Source organism: Mixophyes fleayi, chromosome 3 (assembly GCF_038048845.1).
Source record: "Mixophyes fleayi isolate aMixFle1 chromosome 3, aMixFle1.hap1, whole genome shotgun sequence".
Classification (NCBI taxonomy): Eukaryota; Metazoa; Chordata; class Amphibia; order Anura; family Limnodynastidae; genus Mixophyes; species Mixophyes fleayi.
This window is the reverse complement of record NC_134404.1, coordinates 302,188,815-302,207,111: the sequence shown is the minus strand read 5'-3', so window position 1 is coordinate 302,207,111 and position 18,297 is coordinate 302,188,815. Positions and strand designations below refer to the sequence as shown.

The 18,297-nt window shown below is 40.5% G+C and overlaps 1 protein-coding gene across 2 annotated transcripts; it reads right to left on the bottom strand.

Moving 5' to 3' along the window:
• Nucleotides 1-286: 286 nt before the first annotated feature.
• CEP68 (centrosomal protein 68) lies at nt 287-16,911 on the bottom strand. Of its 2 annotated transcripts, none has more exons than XM_075203911.1 (6): nt 16,827-16,911; nt 9,139-10,446; nt 8,187-8,309; nt 5,588-5,684; nt 4,549-4,718; nt 287-1,021 (listed from the first exon to the last, which is right to left on the bottom strand). In XM_075203911.1, the coding sequence occupies exons 2-5, from the start codon at nt 10,390-10,392 to the stop codon at nt 4,549-4,551; spliced, it is 1,644 nt and encodes a 547-aa protein (XP_075060012.1). In that variant the 5' UTR covers nt 10,393-10,446; nt 16,827-16,911; the 3' UTR covers nt 287-1,021. The 2 variants fall into 2 exon arrangements, with proteins under 2 accessions (XP_075060012.1, XP_075060011.1); XM_075203910.1 differs by having other exon boundaries at nt 9,139-10,449; nt 16,827-16,905.
• Between the last annotated feature and the right edge of the window lie 1,386 nt (nt 16,912-18,297).

Here is an 18,297-nt window from a genome sequence, read left to right as displayed (position 1 = left end):
GATTTGAGCAGTTCGTTTGGACTATGAGACAAGTGTTCCCTCTTAAAAGGAACGAGTTCATTCTTCTAAGAGGATTCCATGTCACAGGACTTCAGTGTCAATGAATGTTAAACCTTTCTACGTTTAGATGAGCAACTATTGGGATTTGAACTAGACCTTGCTATATTGAGGAGATATAACTGGACCCCTTATGTAATGGTCTGATTGCAGTTACCAAACCTAAACATTCCTCTTTATTCAATGTTACATTTAAAGCCCACAAGTAATTGGACAATAACACTAGGTATTCAAATAATCTTTTTATAGTTGTCAAAAATACAGAACATTGCAATACATATGCAAACAAATATAACATCCATAAGGTAGTTTGTGAAGTCCAATTTTTTTTACTGCAGCAATTTCTTAACATATGTGATAAATTCGGTGTGATGGCATGTTTTTTATTTAAAGGTTAGTGTTCAGGCCTCACCAACAGTGCATTATATATATTTATCTCTGAATGCAGTACATGCCTCAAGTGGAATAAGGATCAATGATCCTTTTGGAGAATTAAGCTAATCATACTGAAAGATGATAGACTATGACTGCAAAAAAATACACCAAGTAGCAATCATGGCTTAAACCAGTGTTCACTTGGACCCCTATAAAGATCTAGGACTCCTATTCCAAATTGTGTTTGTTAAGCCTTGGTGTCCTCACAATATGATATATCCACCTGCTGTCTGAAGTTATTAAAAAAAAATAAACACTTAAGCCCTAAGGACATGTTTGTGAAAATACTGCAATAAAAATACTTTTGCCCATCTCTCACTTAGTAATGATGACTTGCCACGCAACGTTTCTTCAAAAACCGAACATGTTGCTGGATAGATCATTTCTTCTCTGTACCCAGCTGTCCTATAGCGGTGAACAATGCTTGTTAGATTGAGTGCACTTTACCTTAAATTATTTATAATATAAATCATTCCAAACCAGTACAAAGTCTTTTTATGGACTGTCAAATCCCTTCTGGGTGTGTCACCTGAAACAAAAACAGAACTGGTTAAAAAGTTTGGTCAACTAGTTACTACAGTGTATTAACCAATATTGCATTTCCTTTAGTATATAAACTATGGAATGTAAGAACTGAACAGTTAAACATGTGCAATGTTAAGCCCCCAAAATCAATAGTAAGTGTAACAACTGCAATGAATACTTATTGCAGTTAATGGGGAACAATGTATAAAATATTGAATGTGTCGCTGTTAGAAAATACACTAGTATGTCTCTTTTGTGTGTTTTCGAATTTCATTGTCTGCAAGCTTATTTTTTTTTTTATTATATTATTTGAATATATAAATTGTATCGTAAACCCACAATTTTCTGGTATTGTGGCAGGACAGTTACTTCCAGCAGAGCAGTTTGCATGAATATCCATTTATATTTTTGGAGAGCCCCTTTTTGAACTGTCTGTACATGATCAGTGCAACAACCAGTTTATCTGGAAATAATGTCCACCGGAGGTGTTGCATTGGATTGCCATTATGTCGCCTACAGAAGCTGTATCAATCCTCGTACTCCACCAATGTTGTCTATCCATAACTGTCGGCCATCTTTCACTTTCTTTAGACTGTAAGACTTTGAGTAGGGATTCCCCTAAAAATGAATGTGCTTGTAAAATCTTATCTATTGTTCCTTGTATTGTTCCATCTCTGTATACAAGCTGTCATATAATAAAAATATCAAAACTGGTATATTTGCTAGTGCCATATAATGCTGCTATAAACATAAGCTTGTCCTTTTATTTTGGTTGACATGCTAAAGCCTTCACAGAGGAAATGTTCATTGAAGCTCCTCAGCCCAGTGTTTCTCAAACCCAGTCCTCGGGACCCCTAACAGTGCATGTTTCCAGGTGACAAGGGAAATAATTAAACCACCTGTGGATCTGTTACAATGTGTCAGTAATGAATATACCTATGCTAAAGCCAGAGAGATTGAAAATATGCACTGTTAGGGGGTCCTGAGGACCAGATTTAAGAACCACTGCCTCATAATTAAAGGGGAGGTCAGTTTATATGCAATCTATGTGGTCCAAGTTTAAGTGGCTTAGTGTACTTAAGTCTTATAGCCCTTAAATCGACTATAGTGGACATCTCTGACTAGAGCAGATAACCTGTTTTGGGAATGATGAGGGTTTAAACAGTAAGCGAGGTTTGTGGGTAGATGAATCATTTGCTATACAAAATTTTGTTTTTGTTTGTTAAATTATTAAATGTGGAGTTGAAGTAAAGTAATACACATGCCCAGGAGTAGGCTGGGCACGGAGAATCTGCCCCCTGAGCCAGTTCCACAGTGGGCTACCTTAGGCTGGGTCACCTGCAATTTTTTTTTTTCCTTTGTTCCAAATGGGCCGCTGAGTCGAGTCTTGCCCCCACCACCTGCATATACCTCTGAACCAACATATGGTAACTTCATTATCAGTGTGAAGAAATCCGCTTTAAGGGAGTCTAATTCCAATTGAACAAATTTTAAAGAAACATCAATGTGCATGAAAAGAACAATGTATAAAACTAAGGTGAAATTTGTTTTATAAATGTAATTGATGAATAGCCATTAATAACTGTTTGTGTGCAGAACCATATTATTCTTAAATTTATAAAGGCATCACAAAAGGTCCACAGCACTGCACATGACATGGACAGTAGTATACAATCTGCAACAATCCATTGAAGAACAAGAATACTATGATCAGACCTCTACTGATCAAATTATATACAGATAACCTGGTACTGCAGACCAAGTTATTTACAGGACAGTGAGAGTGATGACATATATAAAAGTGTATTACAAATGCCAACAGTGAGCTGGTGCCATATCTGTGGACAAATGCTATCACTCTGCATGTGGCACATAGTAGTGGGTACATTTAAATAGGCATGATTAAGGCCCATGTTTAAAAATTATTCTGACCTATCACTTTATAGACATTGCAGATCCCATATCATTGTTTATGTGTAATGTAGAGATGGTAATACTGAATGCAGTTTAATATCCATGTATACCCGTGTTAACAGAAATTGCCCATCTGACATGAATAATGGCCATTTCAATATATTTCTATACAAGGCTGTTGTAGGGAACAAGAAAAACCACAGCTATTGGTTACTATAACAGGTGAAAATAGCATATATTCCTTTAGCTTACAACTGTATGCCAGGATTCCCACTGCAAGCAAATGTATAAGAATGCTGTTTAGTGAAAGCATTAGACAGAATCTAGCATTATTAAGAAATAACTGCAGGGGATAGAATTTAGTGACTAGACATTCACTCGGAGACCTGCAAACCATAGGTTTCCTTAGGTATGCAGGTAGGTGAAAACATTATCTGAAGAGGGTGCACTGTGCAAAAGTGATCACATCAAAGTCCAGCCTCCTATTTGAGCACAACACCTTTCATTAAATTTAAGTTTTCTGGTTTCCTTTAAAATACTATTGATCAGTTTAGCTTTAAAATTATCAAATGTGATGTTGTTGCTGCCCCTATTACATGTGGCACTATTGTGTGTATTAAATGGGGGCTCCTTTAAATTCACCTTATTAAAAGTACAGAGCAAGACACAATCCTTGCCAGCACAACAGTGTTTTTTTGCTGAGTAAAAATGGATGTACGTCCTTACTCTGCACCCCCTATTTCACTTCAATAATACGCCACAAAAAAGTGCATTGTTTGCAGTGGTTCTCAGAACAAGGTGCACCAGTGCACTTATTCCATATTTAGCAAGGAACACCCATCTTGTCTCATTGGCAATTGACACCATCTTTCTCCACAAACCAATGCAGTATGGTGGCAATCTAGTGGCACCAGCTCAAATCCAGGAGTGTGATGTCAAAGAGGAAATTGCAACAATAAAAAAACAGGACAATGCCGTTTTGATAATTGGCAATAAAATAGATTAAAAATACAGCGAGTATGATAAAGTTAAAAAACAAAACCTCCTCTTTTAATGCCAGTTATTAAACTACAACTTCCATAATCTTGCTAAGAGCAGGTTTAAGGCTTGTGATGGTTGCATGTAAAACTGCAGCTGAAGGTTTGCTGAGGATACATTTACACTTGCCCTTTTCATTGATTTTTATTTGTTTGCATTTGTAACACTGGTACAGCTTTATTATGTACTTTTATTTGTTTCTAAATAAAAGTACATAATAAAGTTTTTAGATTAAAACACTACTACATAAATGTTACTAATTGGTGACTCCTCTCTTGCCTCAGTCATTAACAGAGCTGCCACTAGGTGGCAGTGTCCTGCATCTAATGAAAGCTAACAAAATGGAAATTAAATCCTTTATAGACTGTTTAATATAAAACTTTTATTTGTTTACATATTAATATAGTTTTATATTAAACATTTGCTCTACAATAAAAGGCAGTAATATGTTAGAACCAGAGACTTATCTGTATCAAACTAACAATATGTACATGAAGCAAGTGTGTTACTATGTTTCCTATATTGTAGTGTCAGATGTCAGAGCACATTCCTCCTCGGCTTCTGCAGTCCTTTTCTTACCTAACTCGACTCCATCTCCAGGGAAACTTGTTGTTTTATGTTGCTGTTTCTCCCCAAGCTTTCCTCAGTGATGGTATCCATAGCTTCAAGTACAGAGGCATACAGGAGCTCCGTTTGTCTCTCAAGCTTTCCAGACTGTTTTGAAATTAATGTCAGAGTGTCCTTCAAAACTAATAAGAGGTAATAAAAAAAACAAATGACACTGTAGCATCAAGAAGCAATTGACTCCCACTTAACACAATTCTTGATGTGTTTGTCAGTAAACATGTCCCAAATCCTTATCATAAAATGGCGTTACAGCATTAACTCCTAAAAGTGAGACAATCTGATGGCTAATAGGTCATGTCACCTGTCAATAAATCTGTCCATTGAACAGTAGCTTAAATTACCACCACTCTGTGCTATACTTACTGTGAGGCCTGTATATATTGACGATACACAGTGGAGGAAGCCATATTGTGGACAGAACCAACATTCATAAGAGCGCAGGTTATGCAGTAGTGACATTACTGAGGGGTTCACTTTAATATATGCAGTACTAGAACCAGTGTAAAGCATCAAATATACAGGAACAAGCACCACTCACAAAATATATGTATGCTTTGGACATATTGCATAATATTGAGTCAATGTTCATTTAATTATAGGTATGTCAAACTGAAAGACCTGTATGTATTGCTAATTCAGGTAAATTCTGGGATACACATTGTATAAACCAATTCTTGTTATTTTGGCAGACACATTACAAGTGGCCATCTGCCCAGTGCGCCTCTTCCTGATGATACAGAGTAAGTGCAGTGTATTCAGTCCGTTTGCAATTGGATTGCAATGTTTTCCCACCAATTTGGCTATCCAGATATGTGTGAACACTTCATTCTGATGTAATCTGATGCATCTTTGTGGCCAAGGACCAATTGGAAAAACATCATATGAACCACCATGGTGCTATGCAGATCTTTACAATGATGTGTGATTCAGTATACGTACACAATACACTATATTTTAGTAGTTATATAGTTCTAAGATCACTTGATCTTACCAGAGGAATTCAGAGTCATACATTTAACCAGAGATTCTCCATCCTTCATAACGGTGTCAGCCAGTGTCCGCTGCTCAGCTACATTCTTCTTCAATTTCTAGAACAAAGACAGGTGAAATTCTGAAAATAAAATATGTCCTGTAGCTCAAGGCAAGTTTTCATACATAGCGTCTATTCTAAATATGTTGTAGATGGTGATGTAAAATTTCAGTAACTGGGGCTCAAGTTGAGTTGTATTTGCTGCCTAATTATACGCAGAAAAAAATGCAAACATGGAGAAATAACCCCCCCATTATTTATGTGCATATGCTCAGTCAGAGGCAACTATACAGGTGTCCACCCTACAACACCAGCATATTTGCCAGGTTTATGCCCGAAGTAGAAAGTGTGTATACTTACGCACAACAATAGCACAGAGAAAGTGTAGCTATAGCGTAGAGGTTGACAGTATTGTTGGTAAATGCAAAGTTTGTATTACCTTATTTGTACACAATATTATAATGTTATGAAGTGTCATATATACACAAAAAAGAATAGTGTCTAGACATTTATTAATAAATGCATGATTGTATATAGTAAGCAGAGTCAAATTTGCATTACTGTCTCCACTTATATATTTCCAGGACACAAGCTATGGCTGTTGGGAGCCCAGTTAGGATGTCATCTAAAAGTCTCCTACTGAAATATAAATTAGTGGGGCTCAGTTTGGTCTGATGAAAAAGTGCCTCCGTCTCCTAAACATAGTGAAGGCATTGTGCGAGTTTATGTATGGGAATGGGCCTATCCGTTCACTAGGAATGAGTGGCACCAAACTTTGAAACAGTACTCATGAGAGTGCCTGAATGATGTCACCAGTTCCTAATGAATGGGCAAGCTGTAATTTACCCATGGTGTTAATTTAAGGTTGATTAAGCAAAAGAAACCAGAGCGCTAGGATGGCAAAATATACAAACTCCACACATATAGGGCCTTGGTCTCACTCAAACCCATGGCCCCAGCGCTGTGTGCGACAGCAGCACCTGCCTTGACTACTCCAACCTCATGCTGGCATTCCCAATGCCTATATCCACACTTAATCCATCTTAAATGCTGCAGCAAGACTGATACCTCCCCCACTCTCGCTGGCGCTATATAAATAAATGTTGATGATGATGACATGTGCCGTCACACTTTGCAAATCCACACACTGGCTCCCTGTGTTCTCCAGAATCCAATTAAAAATACTCACCCTCAACACCACCACCCCTTCGTACATCTTAAATCTCATTTCAAAAATACTCTCCCTCTCACATCTACTTCTGACCTGCGTCTCGTCTCCAATAACCACCCCCCACTCACACAATCAAAACTTCACCCATTTATAGAATTACCTACCATGCCCAATCAGACTCTCCCACAGCCTTCAAATCTTGAAATACTTTCTGAAAACGTCTCTCTTAATTAGAGCATACCCTAGTCCTGCCGATACTATTCACACTAATGCACCCACACAATTGTTCCAATCTACTGTGAGCCACATTCGCTCCTCTTGTTTCAGCTGTGCCCTCTTCCACTTAGAATGTAAGCTCTCTAATGAGCAGGGTCCTCCATACCCTTTGTTTTAATGTTTGAATTTTTTTTATCCACCTTAAATGTCCCTGTTTTATATATGTCCTGTTTTCCTTACTGTACTGTAGAGCACTGTGGCACCTTACAAGTTACCATAATAACAATAACCACCATGCTAATACGCCATAGGCAGAGCATACATCCATTAAAGTGGGGTCTTCCACACCAATGTTTTGCATTTTACCAAAACGGAGCGATTGACAACATGAGCGTTACATTAATGTAACACCTACAAAGTGTTCCTTGTGCGGAACATAACCTATAATCCTTGCGTATATTACTAAAATCAAAGTGGAGAGCCAGTTTAAAAATTGTATTTTTCCTGTAATTTAAGCCTTTGTTTTGCAGACCTGCTGTGTGTCCTCTACTTTCTGCTCTGGTCAGTTTATAAAATCTATGCACCTGATGGAGAACCAGGTAAATATCAAGCTCAAACAATCTGCAGCACTGGGAAATTATTTTTCATCAAATAGTGAGAGAACAGACATTTTATCCTGCGAGTCCAATATTCAGATATTGGACTATTTGTGCTACAAACCAGTTAGTTACAGTTCAGTTGTGTAAAGCAAAACTGGAAACAAAAAATCTCTAAAAATTGGGAATTTTGGAGACCCTCAGTCCTCTTTTACGGCAAATATCATGAAAAGATCCTGAAACTCTCCAACACCATAAAATTAGAAAAGAAAAGATGGGTTCTGAATAACTGGTTATGCAATTACTCTAAACATATTTGTAAGCAAATAATACAGTCATTTAATTACAAATGTGTATCACTAAAGTCACTTTACACATCTCAACATCATTATTTATATAGCGCCAGCAAATTCCGTAGCACTTTACAACTGGGACATGAATTGAGTTGGACATAGGATAAACTGCTAAAACAAATGAAGGTAGAACGGTGTGGAGTTTAGTGGAAAGTGGGCAGATTTAGGTGGATTATGCATAGGTATACATAGGTAGTTATGTGTTCATAATTAAAATATCTTACCAGGTAAAGGCTGAGTGACCGCTGTATGCTCTCCACATTGGGTTTTGGAGCAGTCCAATTGTCAGTTATTTCTGCAACACTGTACAACCATTGGATCAGCTTGTCCAGGTGATGGCAGAACTTCTAGTTACAATACAGAATAGCAGATGATGTTACATATGTGCACCATATTAAACTTAGATGAAAAAATAAAATAGGACGAGGGGTGGGGTAATATATATGTATGGTCACAGAATGGTTCATCCAGTTGTCATAGTGCTTAATGGCTCACTGGGTTTTTGTCTGCGGCTATAACCCAGGAGTGGAAAGAAGGTATTTACAGTGCATGGATCAGGACTCACATGTAAGGTATCAATAGTAGATTCACGTTGACATAAGTAACAAAAATAAAATCTAGTTATCGCTTCTGCCCCTGTTGTTACACATAAAGTGCACATACTTGGTATTCCTACACTTCTAAGTTGTCTTTGCTTAGACCAGCGGTTCCCAAAGTGTGTGCCGCGGCACTGTCACAGGGGTGCCGCGGTCAAGCCAAGGAAAAAAAAAAAACTTGCCAATCCGCACGGCGCCCGGGACCCAGCATCCTCCTTTCTCCAGCAGACAGCTGCGGGAGAGAGGAGGATGCTGGGTCCCGGGCGCCGCGCGGATTGGCAAGTTTTTTTTTTTCATTGGCTGGCCGCGGCAGAGTGAGAGGGGGCAGCATATGTGGAGATGAAGGAGGGCACAGTGTGTGTTAGCGGTCAATTATTCTTTGACAGAAATAGAATACTTATTACGTTTTTTTGACCCAACTACTTCTAAAACAGGACTGCTCGGTAATTATTTTGGAGGGGTGCCTTGAAAAAATTATGGAGACTCTAAGGGTGCCACGAACTGCAAACGTTTGGGTACCACTGGCTTAGACTAAGTAATAAAGACAATAATAATTTAGAAAGTGATTTTTTTTTTTTACCTGAATTCTTTGGACGAGGGATTTATTCTCTTGGACTTTTTGCATCAAAGAACAACCAGTCATTTCAAAGACATGGGATGAAAGCTCCCCATCAAGCATGTCTCTTAGAGAGGAGAACCTATCAGTTTCACAGTCATCATGGTTCTCACAATTGAACAAATCTGATACATATCTTGTATCTGTGTAGTCAATATCAGAAGTGATGCTTTTCATTGCATCACCTAATCCATGATTTTTGCCATTGGCAAATAAATAACAACTCTGCTTACAATCTCTGGCTTGGCCACACTTGGAGTGTCCATTCTGACCTACACTTAAAGACAAGTCCTTTAAATGTGTAGCCAGGGTCTCTAACTCTCTCAGGCTTGGTGGTAAGGTAAGATACTCCTCATCAATGTCCAAATCTTTATGCAGTGGGTGAACAAGTGTTGTTGGTAGAAATTGACCCGACTTCTGTAAACTTCCTACAGAAGACTCATCTGCAGGGAAATGATCAAACGCATCATATTTTGTTAGAGAACGGGTGGTGGTGGATTCCTTTGCAACATCTACTTTACTGGCATTAAGTGAGTGCTCACCGCAAGAAGTTACATTAAAAGACTCAGATGGGTTTTGTAAACCATGATAACCAGTTCTTTTCAGTAAAGGAGTTGAAAAGGCATATGGTGAACTTAAGTTATTAGTAAGTTGGAATCTGCTAGTCGTTAGATTGTGGTCTTCTTGATATGGACAGCCAAACTTGCTATCACAAGAAATATTATAGCTGTCCAGGTCAACGCCAGAGTCATGTAAAAAGGTATCAGTCTCACTCTCTTCCTTATCCTTAGTAATGGAGTACTTCGGATTTAAAGGATATGTATAATCTAGCAAGTCTTGGTACTCTTTATTTGGGTCCCAGTGGGGAGATGCACGATCTGGACGAGGAGGGAGTGAGTTTGGAATTGTGGAAGCCCAGTACTGTTCCTGCAAGGTTTGAGAGTTAATTGAAAGCTTTTCAGAGTCAACAATCTTGTTAAAATTAGGATATAAAGATCTGCATACCTCTAAATTTGGCTTATAACAAGAGCGTGCTACTGAATTACCATATGAAGACAATGAAGAGTCTAAAAAAGTCCTTGATCTTGGCTTTTCTTGCTGAAAACCATCACTGTCAGTCGTTCTAGTTTCAGGTCCTAAAGACTTGGTTCCTGTGCTGTATAATGATGGATAACCGAACGTGTGAGATGGACCGGTCTTCTCTCCTGAGGAATCCATTTCAACAAATATTTGTTAACAGCCTCCAAGCATAATAGGAGGAGTTCCTGTAACCTTCTTGGAAAGAAAACAAAACATCTGACATACTTGTTGCAATAAAAAAATATTTTAATCTTGTATTAAATTCTACTTTTTTTTTTACTGTGTTAGAAATGCTTTAGACAAAACAAACATTCAGGAAAAAGTCGGCAACAAAGGCAAAAAAAAAAACTTTACAACAGAAGCCCATTAAACAAGAGTGCACTACCAGATCAAGGGAAATTCTACCTCTATTTAAAATAAAACTCAATATTTTCTAGTTGAGCAAATCTCCACAAGCACAAATGTTGGAAACAATGGCTCACTGTCAACTTATACCAGATTGTGATAGTAACCAGGACTCAAACTGGGGTCTCAAAATCAAGAGATGTCAGCCCTTTTGCCAGGCAGCCACATCTCAATCAGATTTGGCTATAGATGCACATACTGTATATGTATGTTGCCAAATCTGGTGTTTGGGCTAGACACCATTATCAGATTCTGATGATGACCACATCTGGATGTCCAAGGACACAGTCTGACCAAATCAATACCGATAGATCCTGAGCAAATGTTGATGGGTACTGGCAACATACTGAATTTTTTTGCAGATCAACTATAGCTATGAGTAAAACAATTTCAATATTTTGGTGCTGTGTATTTTTCTTTTTTTTTTTTACAAACCAGCCACATTCCTGCACTTTCACTGCTTCCAATCACACACAATTGTGAACAGATCAGCTATAACAGACAGTGTAACTGAACATAGTGTCCCAAGCAGTGGTGCACAACATGCAGCCCACAAAGCCATTTGTTGCAGAACAGTTACAGGGAAACCAAGAACATAAATAAATACTAGTGTAGTATTTTTGTCCCAGCGTCTCAGGTGCCCCTGCATCTGTCCTGCACTGTGGCATTTGTCAGTGAGGTCAGTCTAGCAGTGAATCACAATGAATGAGAGTGTGTTAAGGGAGGGGAGTCCTACTACATATGTGACAGGGGTAAAAGTTTTACTACAAAGTAACATAGGTGAATGTGCACTACTACAGTTGTGATGGGGAGGGGGGGGGGGAAAGATGTGCTACTACAGGGGTGATGGGGAGGGGGGGGGGGGGGGGGGGAGATGTGATACTACAGGGGTGATGGGGAGGGGGGGGGGGGAGATGTGCTACTACAGGGGTGATGGGGAGGGGGGGGGAAATGTGCTACCACAGGTGTGATGGGGAGGGGGGGGGAATGTTCTACTACAGGGGTGATGGGGTGGAAATGTGCTACTACAGGGGTGATGGGGAGGGGGTGTGCTACTACAGGGGTGATGGGGGGAAATGTGCTACTACAGCGGTCATGGGGGGTGCTACTACAGCGATTATGGGAGGGGGGGGGAGGTGCTACTACAGCGGTGATGGGAAGGGGATAGGTGGGGAGGGGAGGGGGTGGGGGTTGTGATACTACAGTGGCAATGGGGAACATGGTACTACAGAGGTGAGGGAGTGGGCACTTTTAAATAGGTTATGGCAGTGGTTCCCAAACTTTTGCAGTTCGCGGCACCCTTAGAGTCTCCAAATTTTTTCAAGGCACCCCTCCAAAATAATTATTGAGCAATCCTGTTTTAGAAGTAGTTGGGTCAAAAAATTGTAATAAGTATTTAGGTCAGGACAGAAATACTTATTTAGTTGTATGCAAAAATGCCCCCTCTGCATCCAGGCACTCTGCCCTCAGGTACTCTGCCCCCTCTGCATCCAGACACACTGCCCCCGCTGCATCCAGACACACTGCCCTCTCTCACACTGCCCCCTCTGCATCCAGACACACTGCCCCCGCTACATCCAGACACACTGCCCTCTCTGCCACACTGTCCCCCTCCTCTGCCCTCTCTCACGATGTCCCCCCTCCTCTGCCCTCTCTCACGATGTCCCCCCTCCTCTGCCCTCTCTCACGATGTCCCCCCTCCTCTGCCCTCTCTCACGATGTCCCCCCTCCTCTGCCCTCTCTCACGATGTCCCCCCTCCTCTGCCCTCTCTCACGATGTCCCCCCTCCTCTGCCCTCTGTCACGCTGTCCCCCCTCCTCTGCCCTCTGTCACACTCCTCTGCCCCTGTTACACTCCTCTGCCCCGTTGTGCCCCAGCTGTCACCCTCTCTGCCGCGCGCCAGCCATAGAAAAAAAAAAAGAAAGAGCAAAGAAACTTACCAATCCGCCGGGCGCCGGGACCCAGCAGCCTCCTCTCTCCCGCAGCAGCTTGTTACTGACGTCGATATTCAGTGACAGCTGCGGGAGAGAGGAGGCTGCTGGGTCCCGGCGCCCGGCGGATTGGTAAGTTTCTGTGCTCTTTCTTTTTTTCAATGCTTGGCCCGCGGCACCTCAGTGACAGTGCCGCAGCACCCCTGGGAGCCGCGGCGCACAGTTTGGGAACCGCCGGGTTATGGTATGACTGCAAGTGTCTTTTACATGTTTAAATGGTTGAGATATTTTGCAACCAGTGGCGGATCTATAAAAAATTTCTACCTCGGGCGATTTAGGGGGGGCGATTTAGGGGGGACGATTTAGGCCCCGGCCCCTTTCTGCCATCTAAGGCTGCCGGCGACTGCACACTATGTACAGGTCCGCTCGGCAGTGACAATGTGTTGCCTGGCTGCTGTGATTGTGTTTAAAACACAATCAAAGCAGCCGGGCAGCACATTGTCACTGCCGAGCGGACCTGCACATAGTGTGCAGTCGCCGGCAGCAAGCCCCTGCTAGGGGGGCGATTGCCCCGATCCCCCCCCCCCCTGAATCCGTCACTGATTGCAACCCCTTGAAATGAGTACTATCTCCCAACTGGCCCCTGACCCATAGATGATTGTGCACCACAGCATCCAAAATGTTGTTAGATAAGAAGTCATCTTCATAGATTATTTCCTATTACTGTGTACAGTGAAAGAGTATATCATGCAGGTTTACTAGAATAAAATAATTTACTGAGCTGCTCTAGTGCTCTCAGTCAGCTTTGAGGAGGTCATCCTGTTATTTGTGTCATTGTCAGACAAGTTCTAACATGCAAGGACAAGCTACCCTATCAGCAGGTTGCCATGTCACTTAGCATCAACTCTGTACGATTATTAAATCAGCACAAACTTTTCCACTGTACTATGTGTCTGTCACAAATATTAGATCAGGTACAGCGTTAACTTAAAAAATTCTTTTTTATGAAAGTTTACATTCTCCATTGAAGAAACAGTAATAGTATAGGTATTATTACAGTTTTCTAAAGCACCAACATCTTACCCAATTGTATAGAGTGATTAGCACATACAGGACATTGCAACAATGACATTTTCACATTCGCACAACACTGTTTCCTCCGACTGCTCCAGTTTCCTCCAACAGTCTAAAATACATACTGGTAATCTAATTGGCTTCCAAAATTAACCTGTGTGTGCTTTTGTCTAGTAGAGAAGTGTAAGCTTCATTGGTGCAGAGACTAATATGAATTATTAAACTATATGTGTAAAGAGCAGCATAATATGTTGGCGCTATACAAATAAAGGATGATAATAATAGCATGGACTCACAATGGGAATGAGCACCCTGCTGATATGAGCTCACTTAGGGTGAATCTAGTCATTTATATAAGAAATATACGTAAAAGACAAGTTGCTTTACAAGAAAGTTAAAATGATTCCGTCTATATATGTGATGCTGTACATACACTATATGGACAAACGTATTCAGACTCTTGACCATTACACCAACAGGTACTGTAATGACATTGTATTCAAATACATATACTTTAATATGGCGTTGGTCCCCCTTTTGCAGCAATAACTCTTCTTGGAAGGCTTTCCACAAAATGTTGGGAGTGATTCTGTGGGAATTTGTGCCCATTCATTCTGGAGAGCATTTATGAGGTCAGGCACTAATGTTGGATGAGAAGGCCTGGCTCACAATCTCCGTTCCACACCAAACAATGTCTTTGTAGTCCTTGCTTAGTGTGTGTGTGTGTGTGTGTGTGTGTGTGTGTGTGTGTGTGTGTGTGTGTGTGTCGCAATCTCCGTTCCACACCAAACCATGTCTTTGTAGTCCTTGCTTAGTGTGTGTGTGCGTTTTACACTTGTTTAATGAGTATTCCGTTCCACACCAAACCATGTCTTTGTAGTCCTTGCTTTGTGTGTGTGTGTGTTTTACACTTCTGTTTAATGAGTATTTATGTTAGTGTAAGATCCATTAGGATAAGCATTGTTTTAGGTTATTCCTAGACCTCGAGGTCCAGAGATTAAAATAAATGTCTTTATACTTTATCTTCTTATAGTGTATTTAATTCCTCAGCTTAACCACATATAAATCTGGAATAGGAGTGGCTCATCTTCAATATGTCTATGAACGAGGTCTATGAAGTAACTTGAGATATCTATGTCAATGACAAGAAACTATTGAGGCCATATTTCCTAACTAGCATTAAATAGCTACTATCCATGTAGTACAAAGTAAAATGCACGCACCACGTAAACATAGAAGTGAATGGCTAACACAGGTTAACAAGAGGACAATCCAACTCCCTCTTCTGTAGGCCAGCTCTTGCATTACATATGAGAGAAAGAGCCTCTGGTAACGCAATTCAATCACTGCAGGATGTAGACGACATCATCTGAAAGCAATTCTGATCCGCCAATGTGCCACTTTTAACAGAATCTGGGTAGAACAACCCAGGAACACCTGTCATACCACAGAGTATCCGGCTCCAACGCAGCAATAACCCTGGTCATCTCTCAATTTACTTCAATTGTAAAGTGCTACAGAATTTGCTAGTGCTATATAAATAAATGATGATGACATTTGGTCACTTGCTCCTGTTCAGTCTTATCTGCTGCTTATTCTTTGTTTTATAACAAAACAGAGAATAAGTCAGATTGTGCTGTCACAGATGAAGGATCTCTGGGGCGTTGGCGGCCCATAGTTGGCTGTTGCCTATCAGTGCATACTATAATGTTGGATTTAAGTTAAAGGAACTTTTAGGAACCAAAAAAAAAGGAGGCCTATACACCAAGTCAAATAGAAACGTGGCATTTATGTACAAAAGATGGACAGTAAAGAGCTAATTAATTGTTGAAACAGACCTAGGCCAAAGGAAGAACATACAAGCTAGTGTGATGGTCAGAATAAGCCAATCATAATTTGCAGATTCAAGCTCACAAGGTCTTAATCTAGCACTGCTCTATCGTAATTAAATGACCAATATAACACAAAATTTAAACTGTCAAATATGTTCAGAAGGGGCTTGGTTAAGTGACATGTCAGCTACGGAGAAAGCAAATTAAGGGAGCAGTTTTTATTAAGTGGTTCAAAAGAAATGCTCTTGATGAACAATTAGACATATATGCGCAAAAAAGAGAAGTCATTTAGGCCATCATTTTATGTAATTTGTAAGTGTGACTGCTGTGTTAGAAAATCGTCCCCCTCTTTAAATGGCAACATGCTGCAGAGGAGTGAAAGAGCGCATGAGGACTTGTTCAGAGGATTTAACAATAAATTAAAAAAATATAATATATATATATATATATATATATATATATATATATATATAGCCATTGGAGGGCTTTTGGTTCAGCAGAGAACAAAAACATGGTGTTCCAATTGCATGGAATAGTGAAATCTCATCTAAAATTCCTACTTAACCCCCAGAAAGCCTTTCTTACACAATAAAATTAAGAAAATATGACAATAGACACATATACACAAAAAAAAACACAAGTTTGTCTGACAACAAAGGGTTATGCCGACAGACAGGCATCCCTTTCTGAACACATAGTAGTACACATAGCTATGGATTAAATGACAGCAGCAAACACTAAAGATCCACACACTCTGTCTACAACTGATGTGTAAATAGATGCATGGAGATATATATATAATCGTTGGACTGTATGATACCAAGACACACATTGTTTACAGACATAAGTGTCTGTAAAGTGACCCTTTATACTTACTTAATTACAACTCAATGCCAAATATTATTAATATTCTGTTTTATTGTGGAAGACTTTAAATACTGGTTGGGTCCTTAATTTACATACAGGTGTCTGACATGTGTATTGTAAATGCAGACTGCCACTGTATAGTTTACAACAGATATTACAAAGTACAAAATTACATGACCAACAGCTCATCCATTATTAGCTATTTACATGGACAGTAGCAATAAAACACATTATTTCAAAGGACTTCATATATAATTATCACATAAAAATACATTGCTTAAACAAAACACATAATTAATGGGTAAATATTGATACCATAATAGCTATCTAAAACAAAGGTAACAAAAACATCACAAAGCAAAGCAGAAAGCAGATGAAATAAAATACATCTGCAGTGACAGTGTAATGTGATGGAAACTTGGCTGACAGTATCCAGCTTATAAAGCAGTAGTATAGACATTACCTTATCACTGGTACAGGCTGATAAGAGTGAACAACAGAGCACGGAGTCACCCATACATGACAAGACTCCTTTCCAAAACCAACACCCCTCTTCCTGTGTTCCTTGTGACGTCATCTAAGACACCACCCCCAGCGGAGGTCCAGCCAATCACAACATGGTGGCCGTGGGTCACACAATGAGCTCCGGCTACATTACAACCATGCTCCGGGGTGTAGGCGGATCTCACCCGAGGCATCAGGTTACTGCTTGTCTGCTGGGATAGTGGGATCTGTCAGTGTTTATCCTTCAAGGAAGAACAGCCAGCGAGAGAAGCATACATAAAGTTACTTTAATGCTGATGGTGATCCATACACACAGAATGGTTGCTTTTATTAAGCATTTTACTGGTAAAACTGTATTAATAACTTATCCAGTTGATACCAAATATTGAAATAAGTTGGATTTATCTTGTTTCAATGGACATATTCAATTAGCCGCGAGGTGCCGCAGGACATCGCCGCGATATCCGGCTGCCTCGCCAGCTAATGCGTTACAAAAACCTTTGCTCATTTTCCCTCACATCTCTATGGGACACGAGAAAAAATTAGTGGAAATTTTACAAAAACCTCCGAAGTGATGTGTCTCCGCGGACTGTTCCGGAGATGCATCGCGTCTCCTTGTGGCTAACTGAATCTGCCTCTAATACCGCTTTCATACTGCCGCCCCGGCAATATCCCGGGTTTTTCAAGCCGGGTTTTTGCCGGTGCTCCGAGCGTCCCAGCTCAGAAACACCATTCATACTGCACCTCGGACCCGTGAATTTCCCGGGTTGACCCCATTCATACTGCACAAGTCTGTGCCCTGGCAATTTGTGGGAGTCATCACCAGAGCAGTTTTCATTGGCTGAAAAATGGTGATGTCATTGAAAGGTGACTGGTTTTTTGACGCACACACTTTTTCAGTGAAATAAAAGCAATTTTCTCCAACAAACTCCGATTCTGCTTTAGCTTGATCTGCACTCCACCATCCACCATTTCTCCTAAACTCCTTCTCAAATCTTCCACGGGCTCCCACCGATAACATCATCCTCCAGAGACAGGCAGACAGCCAATCAGCTTGTTTTCTGTGCAACCCGGGTTGAAAAACCCGGGTTGCACCATTCATAGTGCAGGCAACCCGGGTCCGACCCGGGAATTACCCCTCGATAAATCCCGGGTTGAAGACCCGGGTTTTTAGACCCGGTATTTTTGACTTGTACCATTCATGTACATTCAGGTATTTTTGACTTGTACCATTCACCTGCACCAAGACCCGGGTCGTTTGAGCTCGCCCCGGCAAAAACCCGGGATTTTGGTGCAGTATGAATGGGGCATTAGGGGCATATTCAATTCTTTGGATTTTCCACGCCGTTAAAACTATTACCATTATTACAGTACTAGTAAGCTGGATTTCAGTTCGCAGCTCCCTGAGCCGCTAGCTGAAATCCAGCGAG